This window comes from Rosa rugosa, chromosome 4 (genome assembly GCF_958449725.1).
Source record: "Rosa rugosa chromosome 4, drRosRugo1.1, whole genome shotgun sequence".
NCBI lineage: Eukaryota > Viridiplantae > Streptophyta > Magnoliopsida > Rosales > Rosaceae > Rosa > Rosa rugosa.
Genome location: NC_084823.1, coordinates 45,794,399 through 45,806,347, shown reverse-complemented (window position 1 = coordinate 45,806,347; position 11,949 = coordinate 45,794,399). Strand labels below are relative to the sequence as shown.

General features: G+C 38.3%; 1 protein-coding gene across 2 annotated transcripts; it reads right to left on the bottom strand.

Moving 5' to 3' along the window:
- Positions 1-244: 244 nt before the first annotated feature.
- Positions 245-11,158, bottom strand: LOC133742409 (respiratory burst oxidase homolog protein A). Of its 2 annotated transcripts, XM_062170066.1 has the most exons (15): positions 10,903-11,158; positions 7,396-8,318; positions 7,065-7,224; positions 6,846-6,894; positions 5,767-5,880; positions 4,210-4,632; positions 2,891-3,277; positions 2,702-2,797; positions 2,498-2,613; positions 2,231-2,398; positions 1,968-2,127; positions 1,639-1,830; positions 1,415-1,543; positions 1,236-1,314; positions 245-1,150 (listed from the first exon to the last, which is right to left on the bottom strand). In XM_062170066.1, exons 2-15 carry the CDS (start codon positions 8,072-8,074, stop codon positions 1,041-1,043), a joined length of 2,862 nt encoding a protein of 953 aa, XP_062026050.1. In that variant the 5' UTR covers positions 8,075-8,318; positions 10,903-11,158; the 3' UTR covers positions 245-1,040. The 2 variants fall into 2 exon arrangements, with proteins under 2 accessions (XP_062026050.1, XP_062026049.1); XM_062170065.1 differs by having other exon boundaries at positions 7,396-11,158.
- Between the last annotated feature and the right edge of the window lie 791 nt (positions 11,159-11,949).

The following is an 11,949-nucleotide window of genomic DNA, read 5'->3' as shown; positions in this document are numbered from 1 at the left end:
CATTTGGATCTTGAGATTTTGGCTTGGTCTTCCTCCCTTGTTTCCCCCCCCCCCCCCCCCCCCCCCCCTTCTTATTTACATATTCTTTGTGTTAGGTAGGCTCTCAGCCAAAAGAAAAACAAAGATAAATGTTCATCATTTAAGATCAAGCATAATAGCCAGGTATGTGAGATTCAAGTTCTAAGTTTAGAGCATAATGAACTAATTGTTTGCTGTACATTGGATACCAAAATCTTCCAACAGATACTGCAATACTATGCTTCATTCATATGGATCTGACCCCCAATGAGAAAAACTAAAAGTATGATCCTCATTTACAGGCAAAACTCTATTATTGTAAAGTACCCTATAAAAATATTTGCATTCCATGTGGTCCTCTGCATCATAATCCTCAACATTCTAGAAGGATTCTCTGAGCCCACTTCACAAAAGATGAACAAGGAAGAGTTTCCTCAAACGGACAGAGCCATCTCACTCCCACCTCACCTCAATCCATAAGTTCAGAGAACCTTCCTCAGTTTCTCTCCTTTTCCAAAACTGTCTTCTTCTCCCCACCAATGGGTGTCTACCACTCACCCCATTCAAACCTTTTACCAACTTTGGGTCAACTTCTCCATTGTAGCTGTACCACACTCTAAGCTAGTACCTTCCCCTACAATGACAGTTTAGGCCACTTGCTACACCTCACCTATGATCCCATCTTAGGCCACTAGTGCAGTGCAGGGCTAATATTGCATCATTGAGATTCCTAATCATCAATCTCACTATAACCAGAACATTTCTTCTGGTTGTGCTTGCTTGCTTCGATATATATATATATATATATATATATATATATATATATATATATATATATATACTAAATATATGTATACATCATTTTGTTTTTTTTTTGTCTTTTTTTCTACCCAAGACTGTACAAAATTCCTCTTCGTTTTATTGAACTAAGATTATTGCAAAATTTCTTTCTGCAAGTAATGGAGTTGAATGGAGAAGCTGAGGCATAAGCGCTGTACTTATATATGCATGCCAGGAATCTTTCAAAAGTGCTCCTTGTGGAATTCAAATTTGGTTAGACCTTTTTGATTGAACTCATAGCAAAGCTTGCTGAGTTCTTTGGCCAAAACTGGTGCTCCACAATAGAATACCCCTGAATGTTTCAACATAACCGAATCAAGAAATTTGGAGTAACCAAACTCTGTAAATATTTAATGTGCTTGAGGAGATTGACTCACCTATCCTTGCACCATAGTGCTTGGAGGAAAATTTTGAGAAAACTTTCTTCCAGTTAGGCCTTGCAAAATGAGTGCGAACCTGATCACAAGAATTGGATACAAGCAATTTCATATCAGAACTTTCTGGAATGCAATTAGCAATGTTGGATTTAGAGAACGACAGAGGCCAAATATCATACCCTAGTGCCAGATACAATATCAACCCCATTCTTAGCATGGTTGAGAGCTTGGACCATGGTGATGAGTGTTGACCGAGCATCGCCTTCCTCATACACACTAGTCAAATAGTTGTGCATCTCAATGACACCCTAAATCGAATCAAAAGGCATGAAAAAAGTTAACAACAAAATAAACACATGGTCAGCTACTGTCAAATTTAATGCCATGGAACATTTGTAAGTACCCTTTGATCAAGATCTGCAACTTCATTCATCACTCCTTTGAACCAATCAAATGAGCCTTGCTCCCTAGTTACCCAATAGAAGTAGGCATTGGTGGTCTTCAGTGGCTTTTTTCGTTTCAGATAAACCTTGTTGGGAGAATCTGTACTTCCTGAACTTAGGTCTGAATTTCTACTGAAATCTGAGGGAGAATCCTGAAGAGAAGAAAACCAGAATAGTGAGTTTGCAAATGCCAGACAATACTCATTAAAATAAGTGGACTGACTTGGTGACTAATCAAAGTAGAATAAAAAAGCATAACATGATACTTTCATGAATAAGCTGTACTTACTGCCTGTTCCTCCATTTTGACAATATTGTTGAGCAAATCTTTCAAAATACTAATGAAAGGTGTCGCCCCAATCCCAAGACCAACAAGTAGCAGGACATCATATTTCCGGTAGTCTTGTGCCGGGGCACCATAAGGTCCATCTATTAAAAGCTTGGGCAAACTGTTGTTCAAAGAACTTATGTTTAGATGTAACACAAACTTTTGACCAAAAACAGGGAAGATATCTGTGACAATGCTAGAAGATATAGTTAACCTATATGCACCTTTTCTTGGTGGTTTCATCAGCCCTTAGCAGGCCACTCTTCCCAGCTAAGGGAGGCTCACAGGCTTCTGAGAAAACCCTCTTAAGCTCTTGTGTCCAGTCACCAAGCTGACGGATGTGAACGCTAAGGTAGTCATCACCGGGAGCAGATGTAATTGAAAACGGATGCCTGACATACATAAAAATAGCATCTTAATAGTCTCACAAGAAAATCAGGCAGTACTGATATAGACTATAGAGAAAGGGAAGATAATTTTTGGTGACTTACCACTCAAAAGGGGAAACAGCCGGGCACTGAACAAACATATACTGTCCACTTTTGTATTTAAACTGGGGTGGCTTAGACATTTGCAATGTGAGAACATTTCCCGGATAAATAGCAACCTATTTAGAATTATAAAGAGAAGAGGTTAAACATGAAAACAGTCCGGCAAGAGAAAGGACCTAAAGTTTTAGCACAATGTTTGCTCACCTTCAGAAGACGGACAGTATAAAAGCCAGACCGGAAGACTCTCAGGATTCTTTCACCAGCATATAGTATAACTGGAACGGAAAGATACATCCAAGTCTGAAAACATGAAGATGGCAATCTTAGGCAATTTATACATAATCAAAGACCTTGTTATGTTCACAATCAATGCAAAGAGATTTCAAATTATACCGTCTTAAGGTACCATTTGTGCACAAGATAGAGGAAGACTCCGTGGATAACGAGCAAGGCATAGACGATGACAAATAAGTGATGTGAATACCAAAATGCATTGTAACCAGTGAGCCTATTGAAGGGCTTGGGCAGCTTAATGAGGCTCCGCCTGAACCATTTTGTTGCGAGTGTGAAAGCAATTACCATGCATACCACCATTATAATTCCAGTCACTCCTTCGGCCCCTTTAACTAAATCTACGTATGTGGGTTTATGCGTTCCAAAGTCGTCATGCAAATACTCCTCATAGACTGATTCAGACACCTTTATAAGCCTCGGAAAATCACACGCAAGATGGTTCCCAGCATGGAGAATAACACCGATTACAATGGCTGCAGCAATGCTCTGCAAAAAATAGGAAATGAAAATTATCAGTAGGGGTTACCAAGGTATAGGCATATATTGGCTGTAACAAAATCAAACTCAGGACCTCTACAATCAACTCTGTCATTCAAGCAGTTAAACCGTCTGCTCTTGGATATGTCCTGGTACTTGAAGATCCTAAGGTAAACCTTGAGACATGCACAGAGATATATCTATGTCACCATGTGTTTCAATATGTGTCATCAAAAACCATTACAGTAGCAGGCATGCCAGTGAAGCACAATGCACTGATGATCAAAATCTTGAGTATTTAAGAGCACAGACGAAGTCATCCCAAATTACATTGTCGAAACTTTTGCAACGAAAAAAAATCCAGTACTTGTGGGTCGTGGCTATGCCTATCTAGAGTAGTTTCCTCCACCCTCACTCTAGTTATGAAGAAAATGCTGAAATTGTTGTAATGACCAGCCATAGTTTTGGGACAAAATTAGCCAAAGTTCTCTAATTACGGTGACTGATGCATCGAATTGTTAGATTCACTGTTCAAATTTGATGGACAATAGTCGATAACAGCTGGTTAATGATGTGATGATGGCCCTTTAGTTTAGAAAGTAGAAGCTAAGAAGTGACCAAAGTATGACATGGTTATTATTTTCCTTTTTGGTCGGTGAAGTATATAACCAAGTAAAGGTTGCGTACGTACAACTCAATCTGGTCTGGTTTCCACCATCTTTTTTTCTTTTACCCTCAAAAACACAGGTATAGACTAATTATTCGTCAACTTTCGCTGCGTAGAGGAATATGCTTTCCATAGAAACCGTATTTTCATCATTATGGCTAAGGTCAAATTGACCTTAACGATAAAGTCACCCCTAATAAATTGGGTCCCAACACAACAAACTAAGTTGTAACGTATAAAACAAGCAAAGAATAAGGGTTGGTGAGAGTGTTACCTTATGGAAGTTGATATTGTCATCGAAAGGCACAACGAACCCGAGCCTGGTGTTCCTGAGCCAAGTAATGGTGTTTCTACACACCGGTAACAGCACCAGAGCCATGTTGAACTTCAACGTCTCTGCCGCGCCCTTGGAGGTAAGAAGACAGTACCCCATTATATGAAAGGATTTTTTCTGCTTGTACTGAAAGAACTTCCACGTAAAAAGTCCGATCATAATGCACACCCAGAGTGCCAAAACCCAGAGTCTCTTCCAGTTTTCTTGCAAGTAGTAGAGGCACTTGCTGCTGATTCTGCGTATCGGGCTTCGCCTTCGGAGGCCTGGGAGGTTCTGGCTTAAGGCTTGGCTCGTGTAGCTCAGTGCTTGGCTGTAGTTTAGGTACGTGTCCTTTTGGAGCAAAAGGGTCTCCAATTGCCATAGCTACATCATCATCACCATCATGGTATCAAACCCCCCACATGAGCAATAAAATCATATCAGAGATTTGAATGGAGCCATGCAGATTAAAGATATCAGAGATCTGCGTGATGTCAACTCATAAATCATCGCAAGTGTCACATGCGTGGATACGTGTTTGAGTGAGAATTAAGCATAAAGAAATTAGCAGAAGTCCACATGGGAACAGAACTATATGTGGATGTCAACAAAAACCCTTGGTTGAAAACGTGAAACAAAACTTTTGGGGGACAAAATAATGTTGCATTTAGTGTATAGTTTAACTGAAATTTCAAATATATTTACTTTTATAATAACTGAAGTTACTCTATAAGTATACACTCATAATTTTTATGATCGATTTCCCGTGTCTTGTGCACATAGAAAATTATGTAGAATGATACTTACATCAGATACACCTAATAAAACTTCATTGAAATAAGTATGAGGAGAAAGGAAATGTAGTGCCGGTGGTGTAGTAGGTAAGGACGATTATCAATCTTGTGATGGATTCACGACGGTATCCTTACCAATATATAATGCAAGATACAACACCTTAGATCATAAGGATTGAACATATCCACTAAGCTTTTTCTTTAATTTAAACTACTTGCAAGAAAAGGCAAAAATAATTGTGATTGAAACAGTCGTAAACTATTTAGAATTAGAAAGGAAGTGAATGACACATCCAAAGCTTATGAAAATGTTTCACTAGCGTTGCCTTTAGAATTGGACCACCATGAAAGCTATGTAACTCGTCATAGTAATGTGAAACTGTATACGTTATGAAAAAGTCTAACTGGTCAAGGGCCTTATTTGAACTTAAAAAACTCAATTATAAATGTAGTAATATTCAAATACCAAAAAATGTAATTCGCAATAGTTCATATACTATTTGATCGTTATACTTTTTTTTTTCTTTTTTTTTTTTTCTGAAAGGATGGTTATACCCTTCTCTCTCTTTTTTTCGATAACATGGTTATACCCTTCTTTAAATTAGATAGTTTCTAACCTTTGGCTTTTATATACATACTCCAAATTTGTGTAAGTAACTAGAACGGATAAAAATTAATGGTATTTTCATGGGCAAAAAAGAAATTAAAAACGCAGTTGACCAACCTCAATATAGCCAAGTCTTTCAGGATCCAACTCTTCCATGATCAGGGCTGCATATTCCTCTGCTTGTTCCTTCAATCTTGATAACTTGTTGGCACAAGCACTCAGCATGATGATCTAATTAACCATTCAAATTAAACAAACACAAATAATGAAAAATCGTATTAGGTAATATTAAAATTCACTCTAAGCAACAAGAAAAAAAATTAAAAAATATCATATTAGGTGAAATGACAAATTTTTCCAACAAACACCGACTTCATACCATTATTTTCCAAACAAAGACCCCAATTATTTTCTATATTTTTTGCCAAACAAACGGAGACCAGAATATCAAGCATGCATCATCGGATAACAGATTTGACTAAAAAGCCCTCACCAACCCCACTGAAAGCGATAAATCATTCCTCCAAAAAATTTGACAAAAAATTAAGAAAATTTGAAATGACATCTGTCCGAATTGGCAAGAGGAAGAGACCGGCCTGGTGCACTTACCCAACTAATTATAGAAAATCAAAGATGCTTAAGAACATGGAAAACATCCTAAACCAAGAAATCTCAAACCCAAATTATAATTTGTTTATTGCAGTGTGGTAGTTAGTTTTGGAATTTCACGTATTTAAGGTCACCCAATCCCGCCTACCGTTAATATTTTAAGCATGACACCCTGTAGACCGCTTATGCTAAAGACTAATATCAGTTTGCTCATTTGGTCATAAGCTCGGTCGGCTCAACTCTTATAATTTTTCTTTTATTTTCCAAATCTTCACGTAGAGGTGGACTTTAGGCTGCTAATTCATGAACGCAAACTATATTATAAACTAATGCAACTGATTAAGCAAGTTCAAGATGATTTGAGAAAACGAGTATTCTTTTACCGTACTCGTAAGTACGTCAAACTTAGTAGACTATCAGATATGTATCGATTTTTTTCTAATAAATTCAGAATAGATGGTTGTCTCAATAAATCAAATTTGATACTCGAATATTCAGTATTGTCTAATTTAAAAAACAATCTACGAGATGATTATCGACCAGTATGCAAAATGGAATTTTGGGACCAAAACCAAAAAGAAGAATACCTCTTTTACTTCTTCTTCGGTAATTCTTCCATCTTCATTTTTGTCGACCCTGTAGTATAAAACAACAGGAGAATATGGAATTAAATGAGAAAAGACAGCTTTGGCCCATGTTGTCCACGAGTGTTGCTTTGGGTAAATTAATTGCGGAATTAAAAAGAGAGGGGTAATTAATATAAAACTATGGTTGGAATGATTGGTGAGTAATTAAATAATGCGTACATGTCGAAGAAGATCTGAAGCCTTGAATCGAAACTCTGATCGGAAATTTGCGACCAAAACTCGTAAAGCTCGTCTTTGCTGATTCTCTCCACCTTTAGTCTTCGTCTCCGGCCCAGCGCATCGAACAGTTCCAGAGCAAACTCCTTCGAATCTTTCATTCCTTCATAAAAATTAATCAAACATAACAAATTAATCACTGTAATAAACTAATGAAAAGTGAAAGTGAAGAAGGTTATCGCGGAAAACACAACACAACACACATTTACGAAAATAGTAACTGACTTGATCACAAACAATGCGTGGAATTGATCATGAAAAGATTGAACTGAACCTATGCATTGGGCGAAATCGGCGCGGTAGAGGTTGCCGTCTTTGGCGAGCTTGTTGAAATTGCTCTCCACCTCGTTCCATGCATCCACGCCATTGCTCTTGTTCTTGCAGTTGCTGATGAACCTCAGTCCTCGGAGGGCCTTCTGCGCTCCGGAGCGGGTTCGATCGAGCTGAGCCCGCTGCCTCCTCAGAGCCCTCGCCGCCAGAGCCGAGTCATAATAACCGCTCCCGGCTCCTCCTCCGCCTCCGCCATCATTCTGAGAAGCAACCGCCGAAGAAGCCGCCAGCACCCGCGACGCATTTCCATGGCTCCACGAGAACCGCCTCAGCTCGGCCTTGAGCTCCTGAGAGAACTGCTTGGCCTTGGCCACCGCCTCCGCTTTCAGCTCCTGAGAGAACTGCCGGATTCTGCTGTTGGACGAGCTCCGCCTTATCGACGGCGACCTGGAGGAAGACGCCGGAGTAGCCTCGGCTCCTCTGTCGTCTGTAATATTAATCACCGTCGCCGGCTCGACGCTGCGGAGGACGATGGTGTTGTCGTCCTGCAAATCTAGCGTCACCTCGACGAACTCCTCCGCCGAGGTAGACTCAGTCCCGGGGGACGTGCCAGTGCTGACTAGCGTCTTCTCCGGGACCGAGTCCGAGGCCCATCGGCGTTCGTGCCTGGGATGAGCCCTCATTGATGATGGAAGAAACTAAACCAAACTAAGATCACAGCAGCAGAGAGAGAGTTGTGTATAGTTGTATATAATATGATTAAGATGATAATATAAACAATACCGCGGTGGTGATTCTGATTGGTTATTTCGTACAATGCAGAGGGTAGGAGGAGGAGAGTGATTTGTTTAAAAGGGAGTGAAGTGGTCGCAGAACGCGGTGTTCGGAATCTGTGGGAAAAGACATGTAACGCGGAGCGCAGCAATACTGAGAGAGAAGAAAAGCAAGAAACGGACAAGGTAGCTTTGTATCAGAGAGAGAGATGAACAGAGGGCTTATCGGGGACCCAAGTTCCCAGAGGGACCAGAAACAAAACAATAACACCACCGAATATATATACCATCCACGTATATTATAAAAGTTTCTATATAAATCTTATTGTTATGGTATGTTCTTTTTTCTTGACTCAAAAAAATAAAAGTTTCGAATTCTCTTTTCATTGTTGTTTATTATGGTTGAATGGTTGATCTAAGAATGTAGCACTAAATGAAAGCTACGTTCTGTTGCGTCTTGTATGTGCCTTATTCTTTCTTGTTCTTCTGTTGATTCTTAGGGCTATTCATCATTTCAGGACAAGGGAGGGAGTGGGTGGGATTCGGCAGTGGAAAGAAAAAGAGATCGAGATAGACTCATGGACCGGCTCGTTTTAGAGGGGACGTAAAAATTAACATGTATTAATATCTCAGTAATGTGTTTTTGAGCAATCGTTATGTGTTAATTGGTTTGGTATAGTTCTGCATAATTCTAATTTATAGCAAAAATGTTTAGTAATGTATTAGTCTATTTCACAAATTATTACCACATGTTATAAATGTTTAATTTTTTTTATCTCAGTTTTGTCACTGATAATTTATGACTGTTACAAACTAAACACACGCTCTTATGATTTTTTTTAAATTGTTTCACCTTTGTTTTGGTGAGTAGAGTTGAGAAAGTTTTACAACAAATATATTACAATTGTTTGAGGTGGATTGTAGCTTCCAAAGGAATAAAAGCTTTGAAGTACAAGGATTGGTATACGTAGCACCATAGAGTACTACTGGTCGTAGCTATAGTGGCTTTCAATTGTATTTCACTGGAGCTAGTGATCTGGAGACTCAGTGGAGAGTGCTTTCAACACATGCATTTCAAACATTTCAGTACAACATTTTCAACAGTCAACCATACATTTAGCTAGTGTTGTACTCAATAGATAGAAGAGCATGTGCACCTCTGGAACAACCATAAATTAAAAAGTGACTAACGAGTTAGATTAGCTGTTTTTATGAAACAGCAGCCCAACTTAATATAGTGGCTTATATGAGATTAATCTTATGCACACATTGGAATTTACGGAGAACCTGACTGTTCACCAACCCCTAATACCTATTTTACCGTAACTGGGTCGACACTTAAAACTTTCAGTCTAATTGTCATCTGGAAAATTAGCCATCTCTCTACATTAGTATGAGGATGGATGATCGAGTTACAGCTCATGCCTAGCTAAGCCTAACTAGCTCTTGCATAAAATTGGGACAAACGATCTAAAACCGGGAAAAGAAATCTATCACTTATTTAAGATTGTTTACATGCTCAAATCCTCGAAGAAGTATAAACTTCTAAATTAGGGTTTAGTGTGTAGTCAATTTTAACCTAGGGAGATCGGTTTTTATCGCATATATATAAATGTTTGTTTGTGTAGATCTATATCCTTCAAACATGGTCATGTTTTTTCGTCAAAAAAAAAAAAAAACATGGTCATGTTCATATCACTTTATTAAATAAGAGGCACGCATGCATTCGTAGACCCTAAAGGCATTTTGATAGTCAAACCAAATACCAAACGATAATGTCACGACGAAGTGACTTGACAATTTTCCATAACCTGATCTGTTCATGTAGAATTCATGTGATGGTTTAAAGCACCCACTACCTAAGATCGAGTTTATGAGTTCGAGTCACCATTCGGGTAGGAATGAAATCCTTTGTTCATCTTTTAAAAAATAAAAATATAAAAAGAAATAAGCACATATTATTCAAACATTATCATGAAGTAAATAAAGAAAACAATAACAATGTAGTGAATAAAGTTGAAGAAAGAAAAACACACAACTTGTGGTTCAGAGAAAGACATGCTCGAAAACTAGAAGAAGAACACTAAGAAAGATATTGCAACTAGATACAAACTTGAATATTGTAGTCACGTACTTACCCTAAAGTAATCCTTTTACTAACTCACAACAAAAATTCATCTCATAATTAACTTAATTTAGTTTTTTTCTCATGTATGTAATTTAATACAAGTAATGCTTTTGGCTCATAATAATATTTAGAATTTAGTAACCGTAGAAAATTGCAGAAAGCTACTATGTCTAATATTCTCACCAAAATGACTTCTCTGGCTAATCTCTTTTGGGAAGAAAAAAAAAACTTATCTTCACCCAACCTAACCTTAGTGGTAAAATCCTGTAGGTAACAAAATAGAATTAGTATTCTTGTGATGATGCCCAATCCTCTGGCACGAAAACCCCACCTAATTAAAATCTCATGCCCAAGATGGGTTTAGGGTCAAACATGATGTTTACTTTTGTAGAAGATAGACGATATGCAAGGGAATGCCTGAGGATTTTCTTTTCCCAGCTTGAATCTAATCCAACCAGAGAGTTCTGAAAGCTAAAGACCAATCATTCTTACAATAGCCTTGAAAATTATATAAACTCACAAGTATATACCACCCAAAGCAATCAAGGCGAACTGGAAAAATAAACAATCTAGAGAGAAATAATTAAAGAGATCGAGGTCAGAGATATACTGAATTTGGTTTATGAGTTTCACACTATAGAGCTCCATGAGTACGTACGCAGCAACCTTCCTCCTTTTTTCACACTGAAGCCGGAGATGTTCGTTCCTAATTAAGAGCTCAAAAGCCTGCTTGTTATAACTGGAGCTGATTCACGGGAGTATTTCCTTTCACAGTAATGGAGTTCACTACTACCTAATGATGAATTTCACCAAGCTCCTTTTAGTACTTTATTGCCAGCAGCCAACATTTGGAAGTTGGAACTTTGCATAGGTGATTATGGCGGCTTCAAATCCTCTGTCCCAAAATCCCTATCCCCTTCTCTGTCTCCCATTCAAGTTGTGACACTTGTCCTGCCACATAAGACAACTTAACAGCCATTTACCTCCGTTAACTTTTTTTGGTCTTTGCTCTCGCAAAATTAGCAGATCTCTCTCCGCTTTTTCTCTCCTCAGGAGACCAGATCATGTCAATATGGAATCCAGTCCTACTAATATGAACAACAATCCAGACCACATCATCGACACCACCATACAAACTGACACATATGAATTCCGATCGAGTTTCCGACCTCTAAAGCAAGTCTGCATGACATCTGGTCTTTTCCTTTCTTCACCTTCTGCTCCTAGTAGAAGAATCATGGCATTTTTAGATTTAGAGAGATAGAATAGCCTTAATCAATTCCAGTTTCTAGATTCTTTTGCTTCTCATGCCCATATCATGCGGATTATTTGGACTTTGCTTGAAATCAAAAGACTACTCAAGTTTCTTTTTGATAGCATGAATCATGGATTTCATAGATTGAAATGTATAGATGAGAAATATTGGGCACATGAGATTGAGGCTTTTAAGAGGGAGAGTTGGTGTGGATTGGCCGACTGGGCAAAGAGAAGAAGAAGACAAGAATTCTAAATTTATTTTTATTAATTTTTTTTTGGTTTTATTGGTGTAATTAAGAGTTAATACTTAACGGTTCAATAAAAGAAACGAGTTAACAGAGTTTAGGTTCTATTATGTAGTGGGACATGTGTCGCAACTTGAATGGGAGACAGGGAAGGA

Bases quoted from the DNA above. Each gene is read 5' to 3' on its own strand.
- LOC133742409 (XM_062170065.1), bottom strand. From the start codon at position 8,074: ATGAGGGCTCATCCCAGGCACGAACGCCGATGGGCCTCGGACTCGGTC. The intron at 2,798-2,890 runs GTATAATTTGAA...TCATGTTTTCAG, and splicing joins ACAAATGGTACCTTAAGACG to ACTTGGATGTATCTTTCCGT. The intron at 1,151-1,235 runs GTGAGTCAATCT...TGAAACATTCAG, and splicing joins GCACTATGGTGCAAGGATAG to GGGTATTCTATTGTGGAGCA.